Source organism: Chionomys nivalis, chromosome 9 (assembly GCF_950005125.1).
Source record: "Chionomys nivalis chromosome 9, mChiNiv1.1, whole genome shotgun sequence".
Lineage (NCBI taxonomy): Eukaryota > Metazoa > Chordata > Mammalia > Rodentia > Cricetidae > Chionomys > Chionomys nivalis.
Window position 1 is genome coordinate 59,065,559 of NC_080094.1, and position 21,312 is coordinate 59,086,870.

Genomic DNA, 21,312 nt, shown 5'->3' on the forward strand with positions numbered 1-21,312 from the left:
TTCGCGCCTCTGACACTCTCCTCCACTATCTGTTGTTCCAACCAATTATTTGAACAGAATAGTCAATAGGTGTTTGGATACTGTAAGACCTAGAGGCTTTTCCTAATACTTGATAGGCTATCCTTTTATTTATAATACAGCATTCAAAGTGAAGGATTTAACAGTGAATTTTACATTTAAAAACAATCTTCCTTCTAGGTAAAGTAGGCAAAACACGCAAAATTATTTTATATTATCACATTATGCCATACTATATTATAATGCAAGAGGATTAGTCAACACATTTCAAAGGAAATTTGGGGTGGGGGACCAACCCAAAATCACAAGAGCCTATTGAAACAATAACTTAATGAGTCCTCTTAATTACAATCTATCTAATGCCATGCCCCACTTAAAACTCTTCTGACCGCTCTAAAGTTCGGTGACAAAAGTCCAACCTGTCAATGGAAAAAAAAAACAAAAACCTCTTTAAAGAACATATATTTTCAGTTCCAAGCTTATATATGTCAGCTATCTGCCCTATGAGCCATAGAACATTTTTATTTTTATTTATATAGTTAGCTTATCTGTAAGAGAGACAATATCACACTCAGACCTTTCACTCAGAAATAATCTATGCAAAACCAGAAGAACTTAGCACAATTAAACACAGAGCAGAGTGGAGGAAGTAGGGTGCTGTTTAACAGCCAGTGTGGGCTATAAATAAGCGTCTAGAGATGCTTGCTTGTAGTTTATAAAATAAGACGGGAGAAAGAAAGGAAGAGAGAGAGAGAGAGAGAGAGAGAGAGAGAGAGAGAGAGAGAGAGAGAGAGAGAGCCAGTAAGAGGCCTCACTTAGCCAATAGCTAAGGGGCTGAGAAGCCCCTCCCCACAGCGTGAGCCCCACCATGCCCTGCCATTCCCCTCAACCTTAACCTTGAGATTAAGCTCACTTTTATTGTGCACAAAGGTCACCTATATTAGGTCAAAATTCAAAGTCTCTTGTCAGAAAAGGTTGATATATTCCAACCTCTCCTACACTATGCATCAAATTTTTCATGGTAAAGTCATACTGAGCAGACAGTTTATCCAGCAATTTATTGTGCCGTTGTAATATAATACAGAATACAATTGTCTAAAAAGCTATCACATGAATAAAATATTTTTCATGACAATGTGCCAAATCTAGACTCCTTATACACCTCTACCAGATGAAATAAAGCTACCCAATGTCTTAACACTTCAGAAGAACTCGATGGCAAATACGAGTCCCCAAACATATAATCTGTAGCATAATTATGGCTTACTTCTGCAGACTTAGGCTGCAGGCAACATTTTGTCAATGTCATTCAAGATTTTAAGTATTATTTTTGCAAAAGGACAAAGATCTCTAAGCTATTTTAACACTTTCATTTGAACCAGATCAAGTGAAATAGATCTAACTCAAAGCTTCTCTTTTGACCTAGAATACAATGTTATAGAACCTCTGTTGATGAAGGAGAAAAGGAAGAAGAGTGAGGTCTTGCCCAAGTCATTATCACTCAACTGTGAAGTAAAAGAAATTAAAGGTTATCTTAGAAGGCAGCATTCTAGAACACGACATATTAATAAAAGCAAAGACTTAAGGAGTAATAGTAATTCTAGGCTCATTATAAACTTAATGCAACTCTGTATCTTCCATTAGTTTGCACGTAGTCAATACTAGCATGAAAAATGACTTGAGCTTATTTAGAGACACATTCTTCAAAGCTGATAATGCTTGCATTAAACACTAGAACCAAAGTCAACATTCACGTGATGATTGAGTCCACCATGTCCTGAAGACAGACACCTAAACACAGTTTTTGGATTCCAGCTGCTTTCTGATAAGCAGAACTCAGAATCTAAACTGGTATTCAGTTAAATACACCAATAAATGCAAAAATCAAATTGAGAACAAAGTTCTCACTAGAGCAGCAGTTCTTACCCTGAGGGTCGTGACTACATTGGGGTTCAATATCAGACATCCTGCATATCCAATATTTATATTAAGATTCATAATAGTATCAGAATTACAGTTATGAAGTAGCAATGAACTAATTTTATGGGTCACCACAACTTGAGGAACCGTATTAAAGGATACAGCATTAGGAAGGCTGAAGACCATTGCACCAGAGAAAAAAATAATTACATGAAAAAATACTTTAAATCCCCAGTTTTTAACTTTGTGACTTACTCTGTCTTAAGTAGTATTCATAAAACACTACTTTGGGGGAGAAGAAAATTCATTTAAAACATATATGTATGTGTATGTGTATATATAGAGAGAGGGGGGGGAGAAAGAGAGAGAGCTCTGCATCAACAGAATACGTCATCAAGATTTCAACACAATTTACTAAAAACAAAAAAAGCAGCAAGCTACCTATCATCTTGGATATTACAAAGGAAAGCACTTTGGAAAACTAGACAACAAAAGGCTGGTGTTAGGCAAAATCCTATCCCTTCTAATAATCTAAGTCTAATCCCCATACCTTAAAAAGAACTGCAACAAACACCCTTGAATAAACAACAGTAACAATAACAAGATCTGTGCTAGTCAGGGTATCAAGAACGGAGTTCACTATATTACATGTACTTTCTCATTTGAATTGGTAATAATTTCATTTTATAAATAAAGGTACCATCAAGGAATGAAGAGACCCATCCTAGGTTACCTGGCAAGGAAGTCAAGGACACACATCTGTATATTTATTTTCAGGAATCAAGTTCTTCAAACCAACTTCTGAAAGTCTTTAAGGGGTTTGGAGAGATGGCTCAGTGGTTAAGAGCACTGGCTGATCTTCCAGAGGACCCAGGTTTGATTCCTATCACCCACATGGCCGCTCACAGCTGTCTGCAACTCCAGTTCCAGGGAACCCGACACCCACACACATACCATAAAAATGAATTTTTTTTTTTGAAGAAAGCATTTAAAACTAAAAACTCTCACAGCCTCATGGGGTTCATAGTAATATGCTTTGGACCCATAATTTATCAAATAATTATCACAAGCAGGCAAAGCTAAGTAGACCTACCAAGGTCTAGCACAAGCTACAACTCTCCAAACTCAACAGCATATCCAGCTGACTCACTCTGGTGGGCCACCCTCAGGGGATTCCATGTGTCACTCTAAATTGTACAATCCTGCCCTGTAGACTTCATTTTATTGAAAACCATATTCTGTCACATTCTTGTTATTTTTTGCATGCATGTCTGTGTGGTGTGCCTGTATGTGTGTTTGCATGTGTGATGCCTGTGTGTCGAGGCCTGAGGTTGACACCAGAAGTCTTCCAGGATGGCTCTCCACCTTATTAACTGAGACAAGTCTATCATTCTATCTAGCACAATTAACCAGCTTACTCGGGGGAACCCGCATCTCCAGTTCTGAATGCTGGAACCGCAGGAGACCACCATACCAACACAGCTTTCACACAGGTTCTAGGAGACCACATTTGCACAGCAAGCACATTCCCTACCAAGCCCTCTCTCGCCTCAGTCCATCATATGCTTTAGTGACTAATAATTATGATATAAAAAAGAAGAAACGAAGAAATAGATCAATTCAGTTGTAGAAAATGGCACTAAATTAATTTGTAATCAATTAAGAGTTTCCCACTGTCTTCCACTGTAATTGCTGAACAGGATAGTCACTTCTAATGTTGGAACAACTAGTAATTAAAAGGGTAACTCCTAAGCTTAAAATTTCCCCAGAAATAACTTCTGACAAGATAAGCCCTCAGGTGGAACATTTCCAAATCCCTGCTAAAAGGGACTATAACATCCTTAAATTTACCTAATTAATCTATTTGAAAGGGATTAATTTTCTTAAAGGAGAAATCTGCAATATGGCTTTATAAAAAAGACAAGAAGGAAACTTTCTTCAGTTCAAATGTCCATCGTGTGATACCTTACAATACCTGCTATTACTCCGTACTGTGAGGGTGGAATGTTGGAATTTTACATTGCACATATAAGGAGAAAAAAGTCTAACACAACAATAACAATGAATGGAAAGCAAATGGAAGTAGTTTGAGCTCCTTTTCTGAAAAAAAAATTAAAATAATAAGAACAAACTGGATTAAGAAATTTCTATTAAAGTCATGTTATAGTGCTATAAAATGTAATACAAAGTCTTTAACTGTGGCATTTGGAGTTAAACAACTGCCTTTGGGTGGGTTCAAGTTTGAGGCTAAGAGGAGCCCAGATTTGCACCATTTGCTGATTTCTATGGTGTAAACACCCTGACCACAGACGTCCAGCAACCAGTGTAGCTACAGGCCATAGGGTCTGGAGAAGATACTCAAAATCAACTCTCTGGAGCCAAGAAGAGACAGTTCCAGCAATCACTGGCCATCAGCCAAACTCAGCTCACAGACTTACTCTGTTTGGCCAGGAAAATGTTGACCTACATGGTGTTTTAAGAATTCAAGCAAACTGAAAACATTAAACACCCAGGATCTTTTTTTTAAAGGGTTGGGAGGTGGGGGAGTTAAGGTCTAGACTGGATGCCCATGGAGAAGCCCTGGCAGCAGTCAGGTCCACAGTCCTGCAGGCACAGACCCTGCTTTGACTTCGCTGCTACTGTCACTACACCTGCCTGGCCACTGGTGTGCGCGTCAGCTCTCCACCTGCAGAGCAAATGTGGAAAGGCAAGCAGCCAGCGCTCTGGCAGGGACCTCTCTATGGGTTTCTGCATTAGCATTAATGAACTGGGGCCAGCTCTAGATGCGATCGGAACCTAACACTACTAGTTCACTCTAGGCCGCTGGATCCAGAATAATAAGAGCAGCAGCAGTGTTTGTGATCTGTACATCTAGGTACCGAACATGCCACCACAGCACTAAGAAAAATTCAAAATACAAATTTGTGACGAATGGTGACTTTATCTTTATATGTCCACACATTATTGGTTGGCTGCAGAGAATACAGGTCTAGATGACCTTTCCCTTCACCTGTCAGAAAGCAACGACTACGAGCTGTGTGTTCCATGCAGGCTGATGCACACAGGCGCAAGAGTCTGTGGGTTTTTTTTTTAATGTTATACAATGTGTCTGTCTCAAAGCCCCACTCCATTTACCATCTTAGCTAAATGAGGCTTGAAGTGCAAGTTAATTTCAAACTTTACAGCTTTGCCTACCAATATTATCAGCAAAAACAAATAGTGGAATAATATACCTTAAGCAAAAGATAGCAGCTTGAGAGAACTGTGAACAGGAACGAAAAAGAATCGAAAAAATTAATCGCTGGTCTAATTTCTTGTGGTTGGAGGGAAGCTGATTCGATGACGCTGTGTCTCTGAGATCCTATCTACAAGCGGGGCACCCTGAGTCACAGGCACTATGCTGCAAGCTGCAGGACTCAGGGGACTACAGTGTGACATAAGGACAAACATCAACCCGAGGTGTTTATCTTCCATCTCTATTCATCCTCCATCCCTGGGAGAATGAACAGGCCGGGTTCTGACTACCTGAGAGGGACCACAAACACATGATGAGCAATGACTTAGAAGCCTGCTGTGGGCACGTCCGAATCTTCCCCATCACAGCTGACCTGAGGAAGCAGTGGGTGACCTGGCTGATAAGTACACTTAACCAAACACTCTCATCCCACAGGTTTGTAGGCTCTGGATATCCTTCCTACAAGATTCTAACTGAGACCTGAGGATTTGCAGGGGTCGTGATAACCCGTGTGAATGCCCAGGGTCTCTGTGTCGCCCATTTCCTCCAATAGAATAAACACAAGATTAGATTAGCTCATCCTTTCTTGTTACAAGAGCAAAGGCTGGGTCATAACAATGACCAAAAAAATTTTTTTTAAAGAAATGTAAGTAGGTTAAGGAACAGGACTGGGGGAGGTGGGCAACAACGGTGCACCAGGTGTTTTAAATCTGGGTCTTACAACTTCTGCTCCCAGGACAATCAGAGAATAAGGCTAGGACCCAGCACTTAGTCAGAAAAAAAACTCAAATAGTTCAATATTTGACTGAACAATGACATCAACAGATATGAAGCTACTTTATTTTCCCTCTACATGAATTTCATTGTTTCAAAATATTTACTCTTATAGTCTTAAATTTAGGACAATAAGTTGAATAATTTTCAATTTTTGTGGTAGCTGAAGCACTACATTTTGAACATGTAAAGGAAAGAGGTTCAGAAAAATCTCAACATTTTGCTTGGAATGAGAACTGTAGAATCCCTCATCTTGCTTGGACTCCAAAATTTATCAGGCTACCGCTGGAACAAGACAGGAGGTTGAAAAACATATAGTTTCTGTTTGGAGGCAAGAGTGAAGAGAAAGACCACACCTCCAACCAAATGGTGCACTCAAAAGTGTGGAAAACCATGTGAGGGCCCCTTGGTGTGAAGGGGGCCTTGGATTCTGAAGGGCTGTTAACTATGAGCCTCACCTCACAGAGCAGAGGAATGAAAAGAGCAGACAAGCAGAGGGAACATCAGGAAAGGATGGATTTGTGATCAATGGGCTCCCCGCTCTGTCGCTGTGTCCCCCACACACCAGCTCCCACATAACCACCACCTCAGATCATGGGGCACAGAATATTCTCCTCTGCTGCCCAGTCCAGGAACCTCACAAACTTACATCCGGTATATGCTCTGTTCCCCTCTACTCCTTCTGTTGGGCTCCTCACCAGCCACAGTGTGCTCTATAAAACAGCCGAATGTGGCAGCTGTTGCCGGGAGAAAGGAGAAAGATACTTTGCATCCAATGTTTGGAAATATCTACCTTCAATAAAGCAATTGAAACAAAGAAAAAACTAAAGACTTACTTTCCCCAGTCTGTCTGGTAGCATGACTTTTACCAAGGAAGGTCACTTTCCAGACTTCCCTGTAACATAGTACTTACATACTGACTGTTGTGTCTTTAAAGAAAATTCAACCAATATGGCAAGACTGCACAAAAGTGCATAATAAAAAATAAAGGTAAATCCACTCCAAATTTATTGAAATGTTAAATAATAAAATATTGTCTCCTACTTTCACTCGGTCTTTATTTTTTAAGAAATATGTATTCTCTATTACCGTTCTCATATAGGTTATTGCTGAGAAAGCTGAGGTATGATGCCTGAATACAGGCTTAAAATGAATTTGGTATCCTAATAATTTGAATATCCCCCTCAAAACTAACAAGAAATGCAATTATCATGTGGCTGCTTCATAGAATATTACTATCTAAGGTTGTTCCTAAACATTCCTTTACTAAGAATCCAGGCTCATCTTACCTTACAGTGTTACAAATACAGAGAAGTACAAATACCTTATGAAAGATAAACTTGCTTTATCTTTTTCTGCAAAGGGGCCGTGCACAAGCAAAATGATTTCTCAGGAAAACGGAACGCTAACCTACAATGTGACAACAAACTCAAAACCTAACATCTTACAGAATTAAAAAAATCATGTTTTACAAGATTTCCAATGCATACATCAAGCAATCATAGCCACTGCTTAGACAGTCTAATCAATAGCTCTTGCAGAAGCATATCTAGATATTTGCAGAATACATGAATTAATACTACTTTTAATGTCTTGCAAATTAATTGTATTTCTTTGGTAAAGCCACAAACAACATTTCAAATTCAATAAAAGATTTTTTTTTCTCCCTTTATGAGCCATTCTCACCTATTATTCTGGAAGTCAAGCTCACCACAACATTAGCAGAGTGTAAAAAACTAACCACAAATTAAGAACCACCACTACTCAATTCAACTTTGACAAACAAGGCCTACAGAAACAATATTTCAGTTATGTAAACCAACCCTTCGTATAAATTATACATTGTAATACTTCCCTGTGATTCTTAAAACTTTCAAAGCTAAAGTTTTCCAATGTCATTATAAATGAACTACAAAATACTGAAATATGCAAAGCATATTTCATTAAATATCAGAAATAATCAACTGGTCCATATAAATGTTTCTATTTTCTGCTAATCTACTGCCTCTTGTGTACACACATTTGAAATGACACCACTCAGAGATGTCATCTACTGTAGACAAAAGACGACATTCTAATAGGAATCACTCCTCAGACACTTTCTGTTGGCTCTGCACCAAGTCAAGTGCTTCCCTGCTCAGGTTTAATTAGTGTTCACCATAACCTCAAGGAACTTACCAGGAAGCAGCAACAAGGGAAGATTCCAAAAAGACACCACTGGAGTTTGAAGCTCATTTCTTCTGTCTACTATTTCTAAGATTTGGCTCCTTTTACAATGAGGGGGATTTGAGCCACACTAACATGAGACAGAACCAAGCGGTTCCCTAAGGACAAATGGTTCCAGAAAGCAAGAACACACAACAGAGAACTCCTGTGAGAAGACCTAAGACCAGAAAATGCATCCTGTGTGGGGAACAGGAGGTGTTCCAAAGACAAAAGTTTATTGGATACTTCCAATAAACATAAAATAAATAATATTTCATCGTGTCTGTAACTAGCTACACTGGAGCCCAAAGTCCACCAAGGACCAGTAAGTTCAACTAGCAGAACCATCCTTCACTCTGGTACTCTAGTTAGGAATGGATAGTGTTCTCAAGAAGATCACAGAGTATAAGCAGAGGGGACCTAGCCACGGTTTTTAACTACTAATTTTGAGATTTTACTTGGAGCAGGAATTGAAGTCATTTTTATGATGAATGGTTGCCCATGTTACTATCTGTCTTAATTAGGGTTTCTGTTGCTGCGACCAAGAAGCAAGTTGGGGAAGAAAGGGTTTATTTGGCTTACACTTGAGCATCACTGAAGCAGGACATCACTGAAGAAGGACAGGAACTTAAACAGGTCCCAGAGGCAGGAGCTGATGCAGAGGTCATAGAGGGGTGCTGCTTACTGGCTTGCTTCCCATGGCTTGTTCAGTCCATCTTCTTATAGAACCAAGGACCAACACCACAGGGATGGCACCACCCACCATGGGCTAGGCCCTCCCCCAGTGATTACTAATGAGAAAATGCCTTACAGCCGAATCTCATCAAGGCATCTCCTCAACTGAGGCTTCTTTTTCTGATGATTAGCTCATGTCATGTTGTCACACAAAACCAGTCAGTACGTTAAGAATGGGAAGATGTTGCATCCAACACAGAAAAAAAAAAACAGAAAAAAAAACAACCATACCTACAGATCTGGAAGGCATAATTAGAAAAACCAGAGTCCAGAATCTGAGGGCAAAAATTCAGCAACAGGGTATAGATATTGGTATAGAATCATGATCCCAAAACCCTGGTCTACAGAGTGAGTTCTAGGACAGCCAGGGCTATACAGAGAAACCCTGTCTCAAACAAACAAATCAAACAAACAACAACAACAACAAAAAAGGATCCAGCTAAGGAATATGAGGATCACTAGGCAAATAAAACATCTGAAGAAGCTGGGTGGTGGTGGCGCACGCCTTTAATCCCAGCACTTGGGAGGCAGAGTCAGGTGAATCTCTGTGAGTTCGAGACCAGCCTGGTCTACAAGAGCTAGTTCCAGGACAGGCTCCAAAGCCACAGAGAAACCCTGTCTCGAAAAACCAAAAAAAAAAAAAAAAAATCTGAAGAAAAACCACAAAAAATCCAGAAAAAATGTCCCAAGAAAAGGAAGTAAAAAAGGCTTCATCTAGTTCCCTGTACATGATCTCAGGTTTGAGTCTCTATCATGTAACAAGGAATTAAGTTTTTGTACTCTGGATGTACATAACAAATATTGATCCTTTAACCTCTCTGAGATCTGCTGCATATGACATTTAAAATGTTTAAGTTTCCTGCAGTGAACCATGACCACACCTAGCAGTGACCTTTGAAGTTTCCAAAAGGATGATGGGGCCCCACAACAGCTCTACAAGGACAAAGATAACACCACTAAGCTGAAAGGCACCATCTAAAGATCGGCTTTGGACTACAAACTGCTCAGTCCAATTTGTAGGTGGCTAGCTGAGATGATCCAGCCTCATAGACTGCTCTAGCCAGGACTTGAGGCAAGCCCTACACGTTCCCATTACACAGAGACTAGACAACAAATGATACAGTTCCCTCTCCCAAGACTTGAAAATTAACGAAAAAATTTTCTTTTTGGGATCCCCTAAAGATGCCATCACCCTGCTGATAGCAGGAAATAAAATTAAGAACATGGTGCCCACATTCCCAAGAGGTAGAGTGGGTGTTTTTTGGTTGTTCATTGGGTATGGATATTTGTCATTGTTTTGAGTGGTTGTTTACAAGTTGTTATTAGTAATGGTCAAGGAAAAAGTTGAACAAAGGATTTAGATTCAGGGTTCTTGTTTTGAAAAGAAAATGGGGGATATAAATATAAGATATAAGGGTAGATTATTGAATCTACTTTGAAAAGAAAAAGGAGGATAGAGAAATAGGATTAAAAGGGAGATTATTGAATCTACTTTTAAACCAAAGAAGCAATTACTAACTTTAATTATTTTACACAGATATGGACTTTTGTATATGATACAAATTTAAGGTTACTTTGTTAAAACATACTACACATACATTTCTAATCTTGTTCAAGGTACTGTACCTATGCAACTTATTTAACAACATAATGCAAATTTTATCCCTTGAAAGTTATTAAAACCAACTATTTAGAATAATAAGGAAATACAGGTTAGTAGTTAGTCAGCTATTACAATCGAACTTGTTAGGTATGTTTTCAAAGTCAAACAGATATATTTTAGGTAGACAGGTGATCTTCAAACACTTCAGAGATCTGCATAATATGGCATTTAAGATGTTTTAATAACAAAGATTCTTTTTTAAGACAATGAGACACGCCTGTTCTGGTAGCAGCAATTTACTTCAAAGAAGATAATGGGTATCGAAGAAAACTCACATGGAGTTTACTTTCTTTCTGGCAAAAGTAAGCTACTGAGCAAGAAAGTGCTCTTGTGCCTCAACTGCTGACAGTATGCTGTCAAGCAGGACAAGTAGGACACAAAAGAGAGTGACAGCCAAACCTTGCAAAGACAAGGGGGAACAGCTCTTCAAAACTCCTGCTTCACAGAAAAGTCTGTCATATATTCTAGGCCTGTAGGCTGAAGACGGATGCCCCAACATTACAGAGGAACTTTGGGTGACTGTTCAGGCATCCAGCTGTTTTTGTCATTTCTCACATTTTCCAGAAGTCACTTGCTTGCACTTCCTGCTTACTCAGGTAATATTATTTCCTTCTCAGGTCTCTGACGGAGTTGAATACTTTATAGCTATAATTTTCCTTGTTACCAGGTTCAGAAAAGAAATCCACTAAAGAGGAGTAAAGTATATAAGGTTGAGAGACATTAAAAGATAGTTTGGGTAATGCAAGTTAGGATAGAAAGTGAATTAAGTATAACACTTTGGACTCATCAAGATATGATAGATAATGAAGTATTTTCTATGAATTTGTCAAATATAAACAAACTAGACATTGTTGATACACGTATTACCTGTATATATTGTGCATCGTTATTATACTTATTATATATAGTTTTTTCTTATATTAGTTATAACCTTCTTTTTTATCTTAGACAAAAAGGGGGAAATGTGATGACATGTTCTTTGTGCTTTAACAAATAAAGCTTGCCTGAAGATGAGAGTGCAGAGCTAGCCACACTAGTTAGTCATAGAGGCCAGGCAATGGTGGCACACATCTTTAATCCCAGCACTTGAGAGACAGAGGCAGATGGATCTCTGTGAGTTCTAGGCCATCCTGAGCTACACAAGATTGAATCAGTCTAAAGGAGAAACAGAGCCAAGCAGTGGTGGCTCACACCTTTAATCCCAGCACTAGGGAGGTGGAGAGGGGAAGTGATATGGCTGAGTAGAGAGAGGAATATAAGACGGGAAGAGACAGGAGCTCAGGATTCAGTCTGAGGTTTTATAAAGACAGCATTCAGTTTGAGGACTTGTAGAAACAGGGTACCCCATTTAGCCTGAGGATTTCATAGGGGTAAGAACTAGTGGCTGGCTGTTCTGCTTCTCTGATCTTCCAGATTTCGCTCCCTAATATCTGGCTCTGGGTTTTTAGTATTAAGACCAATTAGAAATTGCACTACATATAACTTATTTGGATAGTGATTGAATAATCAATGCATGATGAAGAAATTCAACCATGTGCAAGAGGGCTTAGTTTCCTAGCAAAAAAAAAATTCCAACCAATGTATATCTTCTTTAAGAATCCTTTATGATCCAGTATTAAGGTGAATCTCTATGAGTTAGCACTGGTCAGACATTATTACACAGTAAGACCACATCTCAAATTAAATAGAGGATAGGTAGATAGATAGATAGATAGATAGATAGATAGATAGATAGATAGACAGACAGACAGACAGACAGACAGATGATAAATAGAACCTGTTCAAGAAATCTTTCAATTTCTAAAATTCTGTAATTCTATTATTTATCCCTATTAGTTGTGTTTTGATCTGTTTTCTTGGTACTATAGTGTATTCAAATTAGTTTTAATTGTTGGGGTTTTTTTAATCCAAATTCTGTCACAAATAGAGTAAATACAAAGTGGATTGCTACAGATGAAATGTTCTAAGACAAAGTGGTAAAAAATTCTGAGAATGCCAATGAAAAGCATGGCCTTTTTGTAGGGTTGTTTCCCATAAAATTATGATAGATGGATGATACTGGTCGGATGACTACTCTGGAAAAAACTGAATACTATTAGGTATATATAACTGATGATTTTTGTGAAATACACACTGATGGACACTCACTTCCCTGGGAAAACAGGAAATGTGTGATGAGAAACAAGAAACCGGCAGGTCTCCAAGCGTATTTCCAAAAAGCAATTAATAAAAGGGGTACCAGCAGCCTTACCCTAGAGACACTTAGCACCACAACCATAGCAAAGCAAATGAGGCTGCATCCAACAATAGGACATGTGAAATCACATGCTGCTGACAGGATGCGCTAAGAAGGGCGTATCATTTCTGGGGTGCTGCTGCCCAAACTTCCTACCACAAATCTGAAGCACATAAACAGAGGGGCACTCTTTGAAAACAACTGATGGTTACTCTCTCCAGAGATGTCCTAATCATGAAAGACAAAGAGGAAACATCACATATAGGAGAGTTTCTATGATGTGATAAACTAAATGGCAATGTGTGATGCAAAAACAGGAAAGGAAAAGGACATTCCTAGAAAAACAAAAAACAAAAACAAAAAAACTGTGGAATTCAGAAAAGACCTAGCAACTGACTATATCATGTTAAAACTAATTTTGAAATCCTGTCCATTGGTCCAATGGCTGTGAAATATGTTAACATTTTTATGGGAGAGGGAATAAAGAACTCTCTGGAATACTATTACAAATTTTCTCTGAGTTTAATACTACTTACAGATACATATAATATATACAAATAGAATGTTTGGACAGGAAAGTATACAACACAATCTTAGGAGGAACAGTTGATTGGACTGAGACTGGTTTCCTGAATCAGAAACCCATGAAATAAAATACAAAACATAAATATTAAATACAATCCTGACAACAGCTTTAGGTTCTAGACTTACACAGCACACCTGATCTGCTAAGAACGGAAACACCAGCTATTATTAAACTGCAGAGAAGAAAATAGATTTCAAAACATAAAGCATTAAAGATCACAAAGTTCCACCTCATCACAATAAATAGAGGATTCTGCTTTTTCTTAAACATTGTTGGGAACTATACCCAGAGCCTTGTGCATGCTGCGGAAGTACTCTGCTATCTAAGGAGGTGATTCTGAGAAAGGACAGGTAAAAAAAAAATTTTCCTCAACTCAATGAGGTGGCTTGAAATGATGTAATTTTGCAATTTCAGTGAAAAGAGCAAAGACATACCGAAATGAGCCTTCCCTCAGGAGGTATGGAGTAAAAATAAAATTAATGCTGGGGAAAACTCACTTTACATTTTTGCCTCTCAGGGTATAACAAAATGAACTGCAACTGGGAATATCAAGAATTTAAAGCCAGGTGTGGTGGTGCACGCCTTTAATCCCAGCACTCCAGAGGCAAAAGTAGGTGGATCTTTGAGTTCAAGGTTTGGTCTACAAAGTGAATTCCAGGACAGTCAGGGCTAAACCTTGACATATGAAGCAAAAAATGAGCCAGGTGTGAAGGGACATCTCTTTAATCCCATTACTTGGGAGGCAGATCTCTCTGTGAGTTCAAGACTAGCCTGGTCTACATAGTGAATTCCAGGACAGCCAGGACTATGCAATATAGAAAGACCCTGTCTCAAAAATCGAAAATGTAAAAACAAAAGGAAAAGAAAAAAAAGAAGCCTAGCCGGGTGGTGGTGGCGCACGCCTTTAATCCCAGCACTCGGGAGGCAGAGGCAGGCGGATCTCTGTGAGTTCGAGGCCAGCCTGGTCTAGAAGAGCTAGTTCCAGGGCAGGAACCAAAAGCCACGGAGAAACCCTGTCTCGAAAAATCCAGAAAAAAAAAAAAAGAACCTAAATTGAAGTTTAAGGAAGTTAAAATCAGAATATGTAAAAGCAAACTAGAAAACATCCACCACAAAAAAAGACAAGAAAAACAAAATCAACATCTTTAACATCAGCAAACAATAAGTAATAACAAATTTAATAAAAGCAAACACTACAGTAGAAAGATAGGTATAGAACACCAAGTGGTTCCATTAATGCAAAAAGAGAATTAAATAGACAAAAACTATTGAAATAACCTACAATATATTATTATTTGAAAACACTAGGTGTGGGTAAAGCCCAATGATAGATTACCATTTTGCTTGGATAAGAACCTAGATTTGATCCCCAGAAATGAAGGAAAAAAAAAAAGAAGCTAATATAATCTCAAATTACTCAAAGTCATTCTTAATTCAAGACAGAACAGTTGAAATAATGACTCTGCTCAGTGTTGGCAAAAGTTTCAGAGACAGAGATTCCCATGTTCTGTAGATGAAAAAATTAGCAATCTTCTTGGTAGTCCTTTGTCAACTCCCACATATTGTATATTACCAAATGTAAATGTGCTTTGATTTCAAACAGCCAGTGGCTTCCTGGAGTCCCTAAGTCCCTCTCAGGGGCCTACGAGGTCAGAATTAATTTTTACAAAAATATTACTTCCCTCCTTCTAGTCTATTGACATTTGTGCCGATTGTATACTACTGAGGGTAAACTTCCAATTCCTTTTGTTCAATGTGTTTTTTAATAGAAATAGAATTATACCACTTTCCCTTCTGTGAGCCCTTCCACCTACCCTGCCTTGGACTCCTCCCACGCCCAGTACCCCTCAAGTTGATAGCTTTTACTTCCAAACATAAGAAATTGAGGCAGGGGTACTGCAGTCATATTCAAACTCACATACATGACCCAGCTTTAAAAAAATTAAAAACTGGCCAGGCAGTGGTGGAGCACACCTTTCATCCAAGCACTTGGGAGGCAAAGGCAGGCAGATCTTTGTGAGTTCAAGGCCAGCCTGGTTAACAAGTGAATTCCTGGACAGTCAAGGCTACCCAAAGGAACCCTGTCTCAAAAAACAAACAAACTTTAATTCCAGCACTTGGGAGGCAGAGATAGGCGGATCTCTGTGAGTTCAAAGACAGCCTAGGCTACAGAGTGAGTACCAGGGCAGGCACCAAAGCTACACAGAGAAACCCTGTCTTAAAAAAACAAAACAAAACAACAAACAAACAAATAAATAGGATATTTCACTTCAGAACAGTCACTAATTGATATTAATTCTCATCCTGAAAGACTCTAAATGCATTTGTAAGCCCCCTCAACCCTAAGAAAATGTAAAACTTTAAAAAAAATCTAAAGTCATTACTGATGACTCTCAGTACTTCCCCACCTCCCCTTAAAACCAAGGACATAACAGCTATGTATGCGCGTACTGAGATGTTGGAAACTTTCCATCTCCCTGAATAGGGGCATGATAACCCTTAGGTGTTGACTCAGTTACTGATGTTTTGACTTAGTCCCTGGGAAGGGGCAAAGTGACCTTCAGAAGTTTCCCTTTACCTCATCTGATCTGGCAATCACTCTCCAGCTAATTATTGGTAATAGCCTTTTTGAATAAGCCAATCCAATAAGTTGGAAAACAACCTACAGGTTCCCCCCCCCCCCCTTGTCTCTGTGGCTTTTTGCTTTAAAAGATGGGCTGTAACAGCTGTGGATGTCCTTCATATCCCGAACCTGAAGGACCCTGTCATGACAGAATAAAAATCCTCTTGCTTTTGCATCAATTTGTGGTTATGTGAATGGTGTCTGGAGCAACTCTTCCCTGATGTTTGGACATCTAGTCCAACAATCCTGTATGCAGGATTTAGAAATATAAAGACCATTTTAAAGATACGGTGGTGTCTCCATGGAGGAACGCAACTGACAAAAGAGCTGAGCTAGCCACTTTTTCCAAGGAATACAATTCTTACTTGAATAAACAATGAACAAAATATGATTATTCAGATTTGGGTATCTGGCAGACGTTTTCTCAAACATAAATGACGTGAGCCTGTCATTTCAAGAAAAACAACTAATAGCATGTGTTGCCAAATGATAAAATTTGAGCTTTCAAGGGAAAAATCAAATATTAGAAAGCTCATATCCATCACCATAGCTTGACAGCTTCAAACCTTACAGACATCTAATGAGATCACTGACGAGATTAGCAAATGCGATTTTTTTTTATACAGTAGAATGAAAGGTGACAATTTTTGGAAGGTTTGTGTGGTTCAGAACCAATATTCCATGGGGAAAAGACCAAGTGAAGTGCAAAACAGACCACTTGTTACAATGCAAAGAGGTGACCAGCCTTTGCTGGGGTTTCATATCCCACATTACAGTCAGCCTTCAAGAAACTAGCATTAGATTTTGTGTAATACAAACATCTAATCTTTTTTTAAATCCACAGTTATCTACAAAGTCTATTACGTTACTCTTCTCTTTTATGACTACATATGAGCAGAGTTTCTAAGCATTTTTTGTTTGTTTCTTTTTCTACGGTGCTGTGTAGCTGTGTATGACCATGTGTACGGGTGCACTCGCCCATGTATGCACATGTGGTGCATCCCATATCTTCCCCATATTTTTTGAGACAGGGTCTCTCCATGACCTCTCCAGTGTTAGGCCTTCCATTGCATCCCTCTTCCATATAACATGGTCAGGTCTGTCACGGCAGTATTCAATGAGCTTGGTGCCAATTTCCATGTTAGTTGGCTTCCTGTTGCCATGACCAAAAAAGCAACTTGGAGAGAAGGGGGTTTATTTCCACTTACTATTGCCATCATGAAAGGAAGTCAGGGCAGGAACCTGAAGACAGGAACTAAGGCAGAGAGCATGAGGAACAATGCTCACTAGCTTGCTCTCCAGGGCTTGCTCAGTTGGCTCTCTTACACAAAGCAGGAGCACCACCTGCCCAGGGGTGGCACCACCCACAGTGGGCACACCCTCTCACATCAATCACTCATGAGGAAAATGCCCCAGCACAATGCCGACAGGCAATCTGATGGAGGCATTTTCTCTACTGAGCTGCTCCGCTTTTCCATGAAAGCTGGGGATCCAAACCCAGCTCCTCAGACTTGCATAGCAAGCACTTTCCTCAGTGAGCCATCTCCCCAGTCCTCTTGCTACCCTTTAATCAGCAACATAGGACAACCAGTTCAATGTAAAAGTAGACATGCTTCCTTGTATTTAAGGTAGACATTAAAGATATTTGCAAAGTATGTAACCATGTCATTTGTATATTATGGCTATTGTACATTAAATACATTAACAAGCAATATACTTATTATTTTTCAAAAAAAATTAGTAGTATTTTTTTTAGCTTTAATCTATATTTCAGTAAATATTTAAAGATATAACAATACAATACATTCAAAACAAATAGTAGACTTGATCAGATGATTTAGTGGATGAAAGCACTTGCCACCAAACCTGATACGTTTGATTGCCAGAGCCCATTAGGTAGAAGGAAAGAAACAACTCAAAGTTATCCTCACCTCCACACACATACACAGACACCTTGACACATGTGGGCCCCAGCATATACAATAATGTTCTTTTAAAAGCAAAAGTATAGGCCTCCTTGTGCTTACCACAGGCTGTGTTCTTACACTGGCTGTATAGAAAGAGGAGGCATAATAAAGCCACCCCATGTACACCTCAGCCCAGGCCACTGTGCCTGGTCTGTATTGTGAATGGGGAGACATGGAAAAAAAAAAAAGAAAAAGAAAAAGAAAAAAAGCAAAAGTATATATATATATATATATATATATATACACACACATAATTAAAGCAAAGTATCAAAAAGCTCTAAAACTGCTCAACAATGCATGTATGTGTGTATATATGTGTATGTATATATGTAATATGTATTATATGCTATATAATATACACATGATATATATGTACACCTTAAGCCTTTTCCCTTGGGTGATCAGACACCACTCATTTCACTGCTCACGGGCAGACCTGAAAAAGCTAATGACAAAACTAAATTCCAACTTAGTCAGCTGAGTACTTAGACAGCAGCTATGATAAAAGCTCTCCAGCTATAAAGGGATAACTATTACCCTTAAGTATAGACAAGCTGGGCGGTGGTGGCACACGCCTTTAATCCCAGCACTCGGAAGGCAGAGGTAGGTGGATCTCTTGTGAGTTCAAGGCCAGCCTGGTCTACAAGAGCTAGTTCAGGACAGGCTACAAAGCTACAAAGAAACCCTGTCTCGAAAAAACATTTAAAAAAAAAAAAAAAGAAAGAATAGACAATATTGGAAAGAGAGCTTTTCTATTTAGAGACTAGGAAAATTAGTCTACCAAATATCAGATCATAAAAGATATCCTTCTAATTTGAATTGATACCTATTAGCCAATAAATAACTCATCTTTCTCAATGAAATCTCTCTCTGGTGATCCCTGAGAGACTATGCATTATAGATAGGAAAGCTCTCCATTAGAGGTAACTATGCTCACTACCATAATATGGTTATGAATTATAAAAAATATAAACAAAATGTTCTGTGTTATTTAACATTAACTATGATAACCTAGTTGTCTTGAGCAGGTCCTTCAAGAAATGTTTGCATCTGTTTTCACATCTTTGAGATGAGGAGTCTATGTTACATAATCTCTATGAGACCTTTCCTGGCATCTTGGGTAAACCTAAAATGTCACAGCAGAGTGAAGAGAGAAGTATGAAACCCATGGGGAATATGTATGCGCATGAAAAACCTTCAGACCTGGAGGTCGAAAGGGCCAGACTCGAGAGTGTAATCCACGGGATACTAAAATCCTCGACTACACAGAAAATCTTTCCATTGTGATGGAATCTTGTCCACATCACAAGGCCCCTTTAGGCCTGGTTCTCTTGTTTGTCACCAGCGACAACACGAAAGGGTCCACTGTTTAATCCACCATCTCTAGGTGTCTATGCCAAATAGGCAGCAAGCCGGTCTGCTGAGCCTCCAGTTCACATTTTTACTTTGTAATGACTCCATTTACACCCATCACCCACTGCTAGTATCTCTGGATTAACCGCTGGACAGTTATGAAGCACCTACTATGTGTACTCCCCCCACTCCATACGGATCAAGTTTTCAATAAACATCTGTTGACTTGAATTCAATTGCAATGCGGGGAGAGGTTCCAGGGGTCTTCCAGAATGTTCTGTATGGTAAGCAGATGAAAGGGAGAGAGCTTTCTAATGACCTCTGACCTGTCACTATGTTCCTCCCATTTGCGTGTGACACATGGCCCCTAAGCACAGCCAGGGTGGCCGGAACTGAGCTGAAGGCAAAAAGACTGTGAGAGGGGAGCTGGGGACTTACCTGGGGAACCTCTGCTTCAGCTTCCTCAGGCTCTGCCTGGTGGGCGGTACAGACACTAGGCACTGGGCTATCTCCTCGTACTGGGCTTTGGTTAGTATCATGTTGGGCCCAAGGAAAAAATCACCCTTGGGCTCGTGCAGCCTTGGTGCCCGGAAGCGAGGGAAAGGCAGAGCGTAGCACGACCCTGGGTCCCACTCCTAGTTACCTTCTCTGCCCCCAAAGCACACCCCCTAGCTGCACCGCAGGGAGGAGACACGCTGCATCCCAAGCTGCACCTCCGCGGTTGAGGCGGGCTGTGAAACTGTTTGCGCAGCGGAGGGTACTGAGCAGCCGCAGTAAGCCGGGCCGAAGGCGACTATCCGCCATCTTAGGTAAGGGCAGAGCAATCCGGAAGCGGCCGCTGCGGGCGGAGGACTCTTAGCGTCATTTAGGGGCAGGTGTCCCCGGCGTCACCTCTCTGGAATGGCATACCGATGCTCGCTGAAACCACACTGATAGTTGCCAGAAACCATGGGGGTCCTGTCGCACAGTTTAGGGGGCGGGTCTCCGAGGTGGTCGTCCAGCCTTGAGCCGGGCCCCGGAAGTCCTTTCCTGGAGCGCGGAATTTGAATTTGTTTCCAGACACGCCCAGTTCTCGCCCCCGGAATAGGTGGCCTGCAAGAAACTTGGTCTCATTCAGTGGGAAGGATCTCTGCAAGCCTGCAGCTTAGCTTCTGCTGGGGAATTTCTTCAGCCGCTCTCGTGGAGAGCAATGCTGTTTTTGTTGAGGATTTAAATCCTGCATTTTAAATCAACTGGCGGTAGAATGTCAGTTTCACTCCCTACACCTCAAGAAGTATAGTCTTCATTCTGGCCACCAAAATAGTGGGTTCCTAATAAATGTTTAGAGAAATGAAACGCTGAGTTAATATTTTATTTTCAATATTTACTGTGAATGAAATACAGTTCTCCAAAATCAATACCTTAAAAACCATAGCCCCTCTTATTCCTTTTTTAAAACTTTTTCTTCTAAGATGGACATATGTTGTGTGTGTTCTCTTCAAATTTAAACATTTTGAGCAAGTGAAAGAAAATGCTAAGGTTTTAACACACTGTAACTTTCATTTGTTGTAAAGCATAAGTTGGAAGATTGGCTTAGATAAGATCCCTTTGATAAATTCCTTAATCCACCAAAGTCTCAATTACTTTACCTATAAAAGTTTTTGACTCATGAGGATGGTTTTAAGATTAAATAAGGTAGTATATAGCCGTGCTAATGAGTCATCCTAGGTGTCAGCAGATGAGAGGATAAGATGGTTACAGACTCAATTATAAAGACTAAAATGATGTGATCTTCTGAGACAAGGACTCAAACAAATACTTTGTGTTTTCTCTCATTTGTACACACTCAATTTTACATAGATCACGAATACACCACACAACACACACATATACAGATATATCCATGCACATGCAAGAAAGACTGAAGAAGTAATGAGGCTGGAAGAGTGTGTGAACATGATAGACATGAAAGAATGTATATTTGTGAAATCTAGCACTATGTGCATGACCATATGCCA

The 21,312-nt window shown here is 39.6% G+C and overlaps 1 protein-coding gene and 1 non-coding gene across 2 annotated transcripts in view; one reads left to right on the forward strand and one right to left on the reverse strand.

Annotated features, from left to right (window-relative positions):
• Positions 1 to 20,033, reverse strand: part of Cdin1 (CDAN1 interacting nuclease 1) — a 215,709-nt gene extending 195,676 nt beyond the window's left edge. The window contains exon 1 of the mRNA XM_057780761.1: positions 19,754 to 20,033. Within this exon, the coding sequence (XP_057636744.1) occupies positions 19,754 to 19,854 (101 nt within the window). The 5' untranslated portion in view covers positions 19,855 to 20,033. The remainder of the gene's footprint in view (positions 1 to 19,753) is intronic.
• LOC130882175 (small nucleolar RNA SNORA51) lies at positions 18,006 to 18,138 on the forward strand. Its single transcript, XR_009057804.1, has one exon. It is a non-coding gene; the product is annotated as a small nucleolar RNA SNORA51 (small nucleolar RNA).
• Positions 20,034 to 21,312: the final 1,279 nt, after the last annotated feature.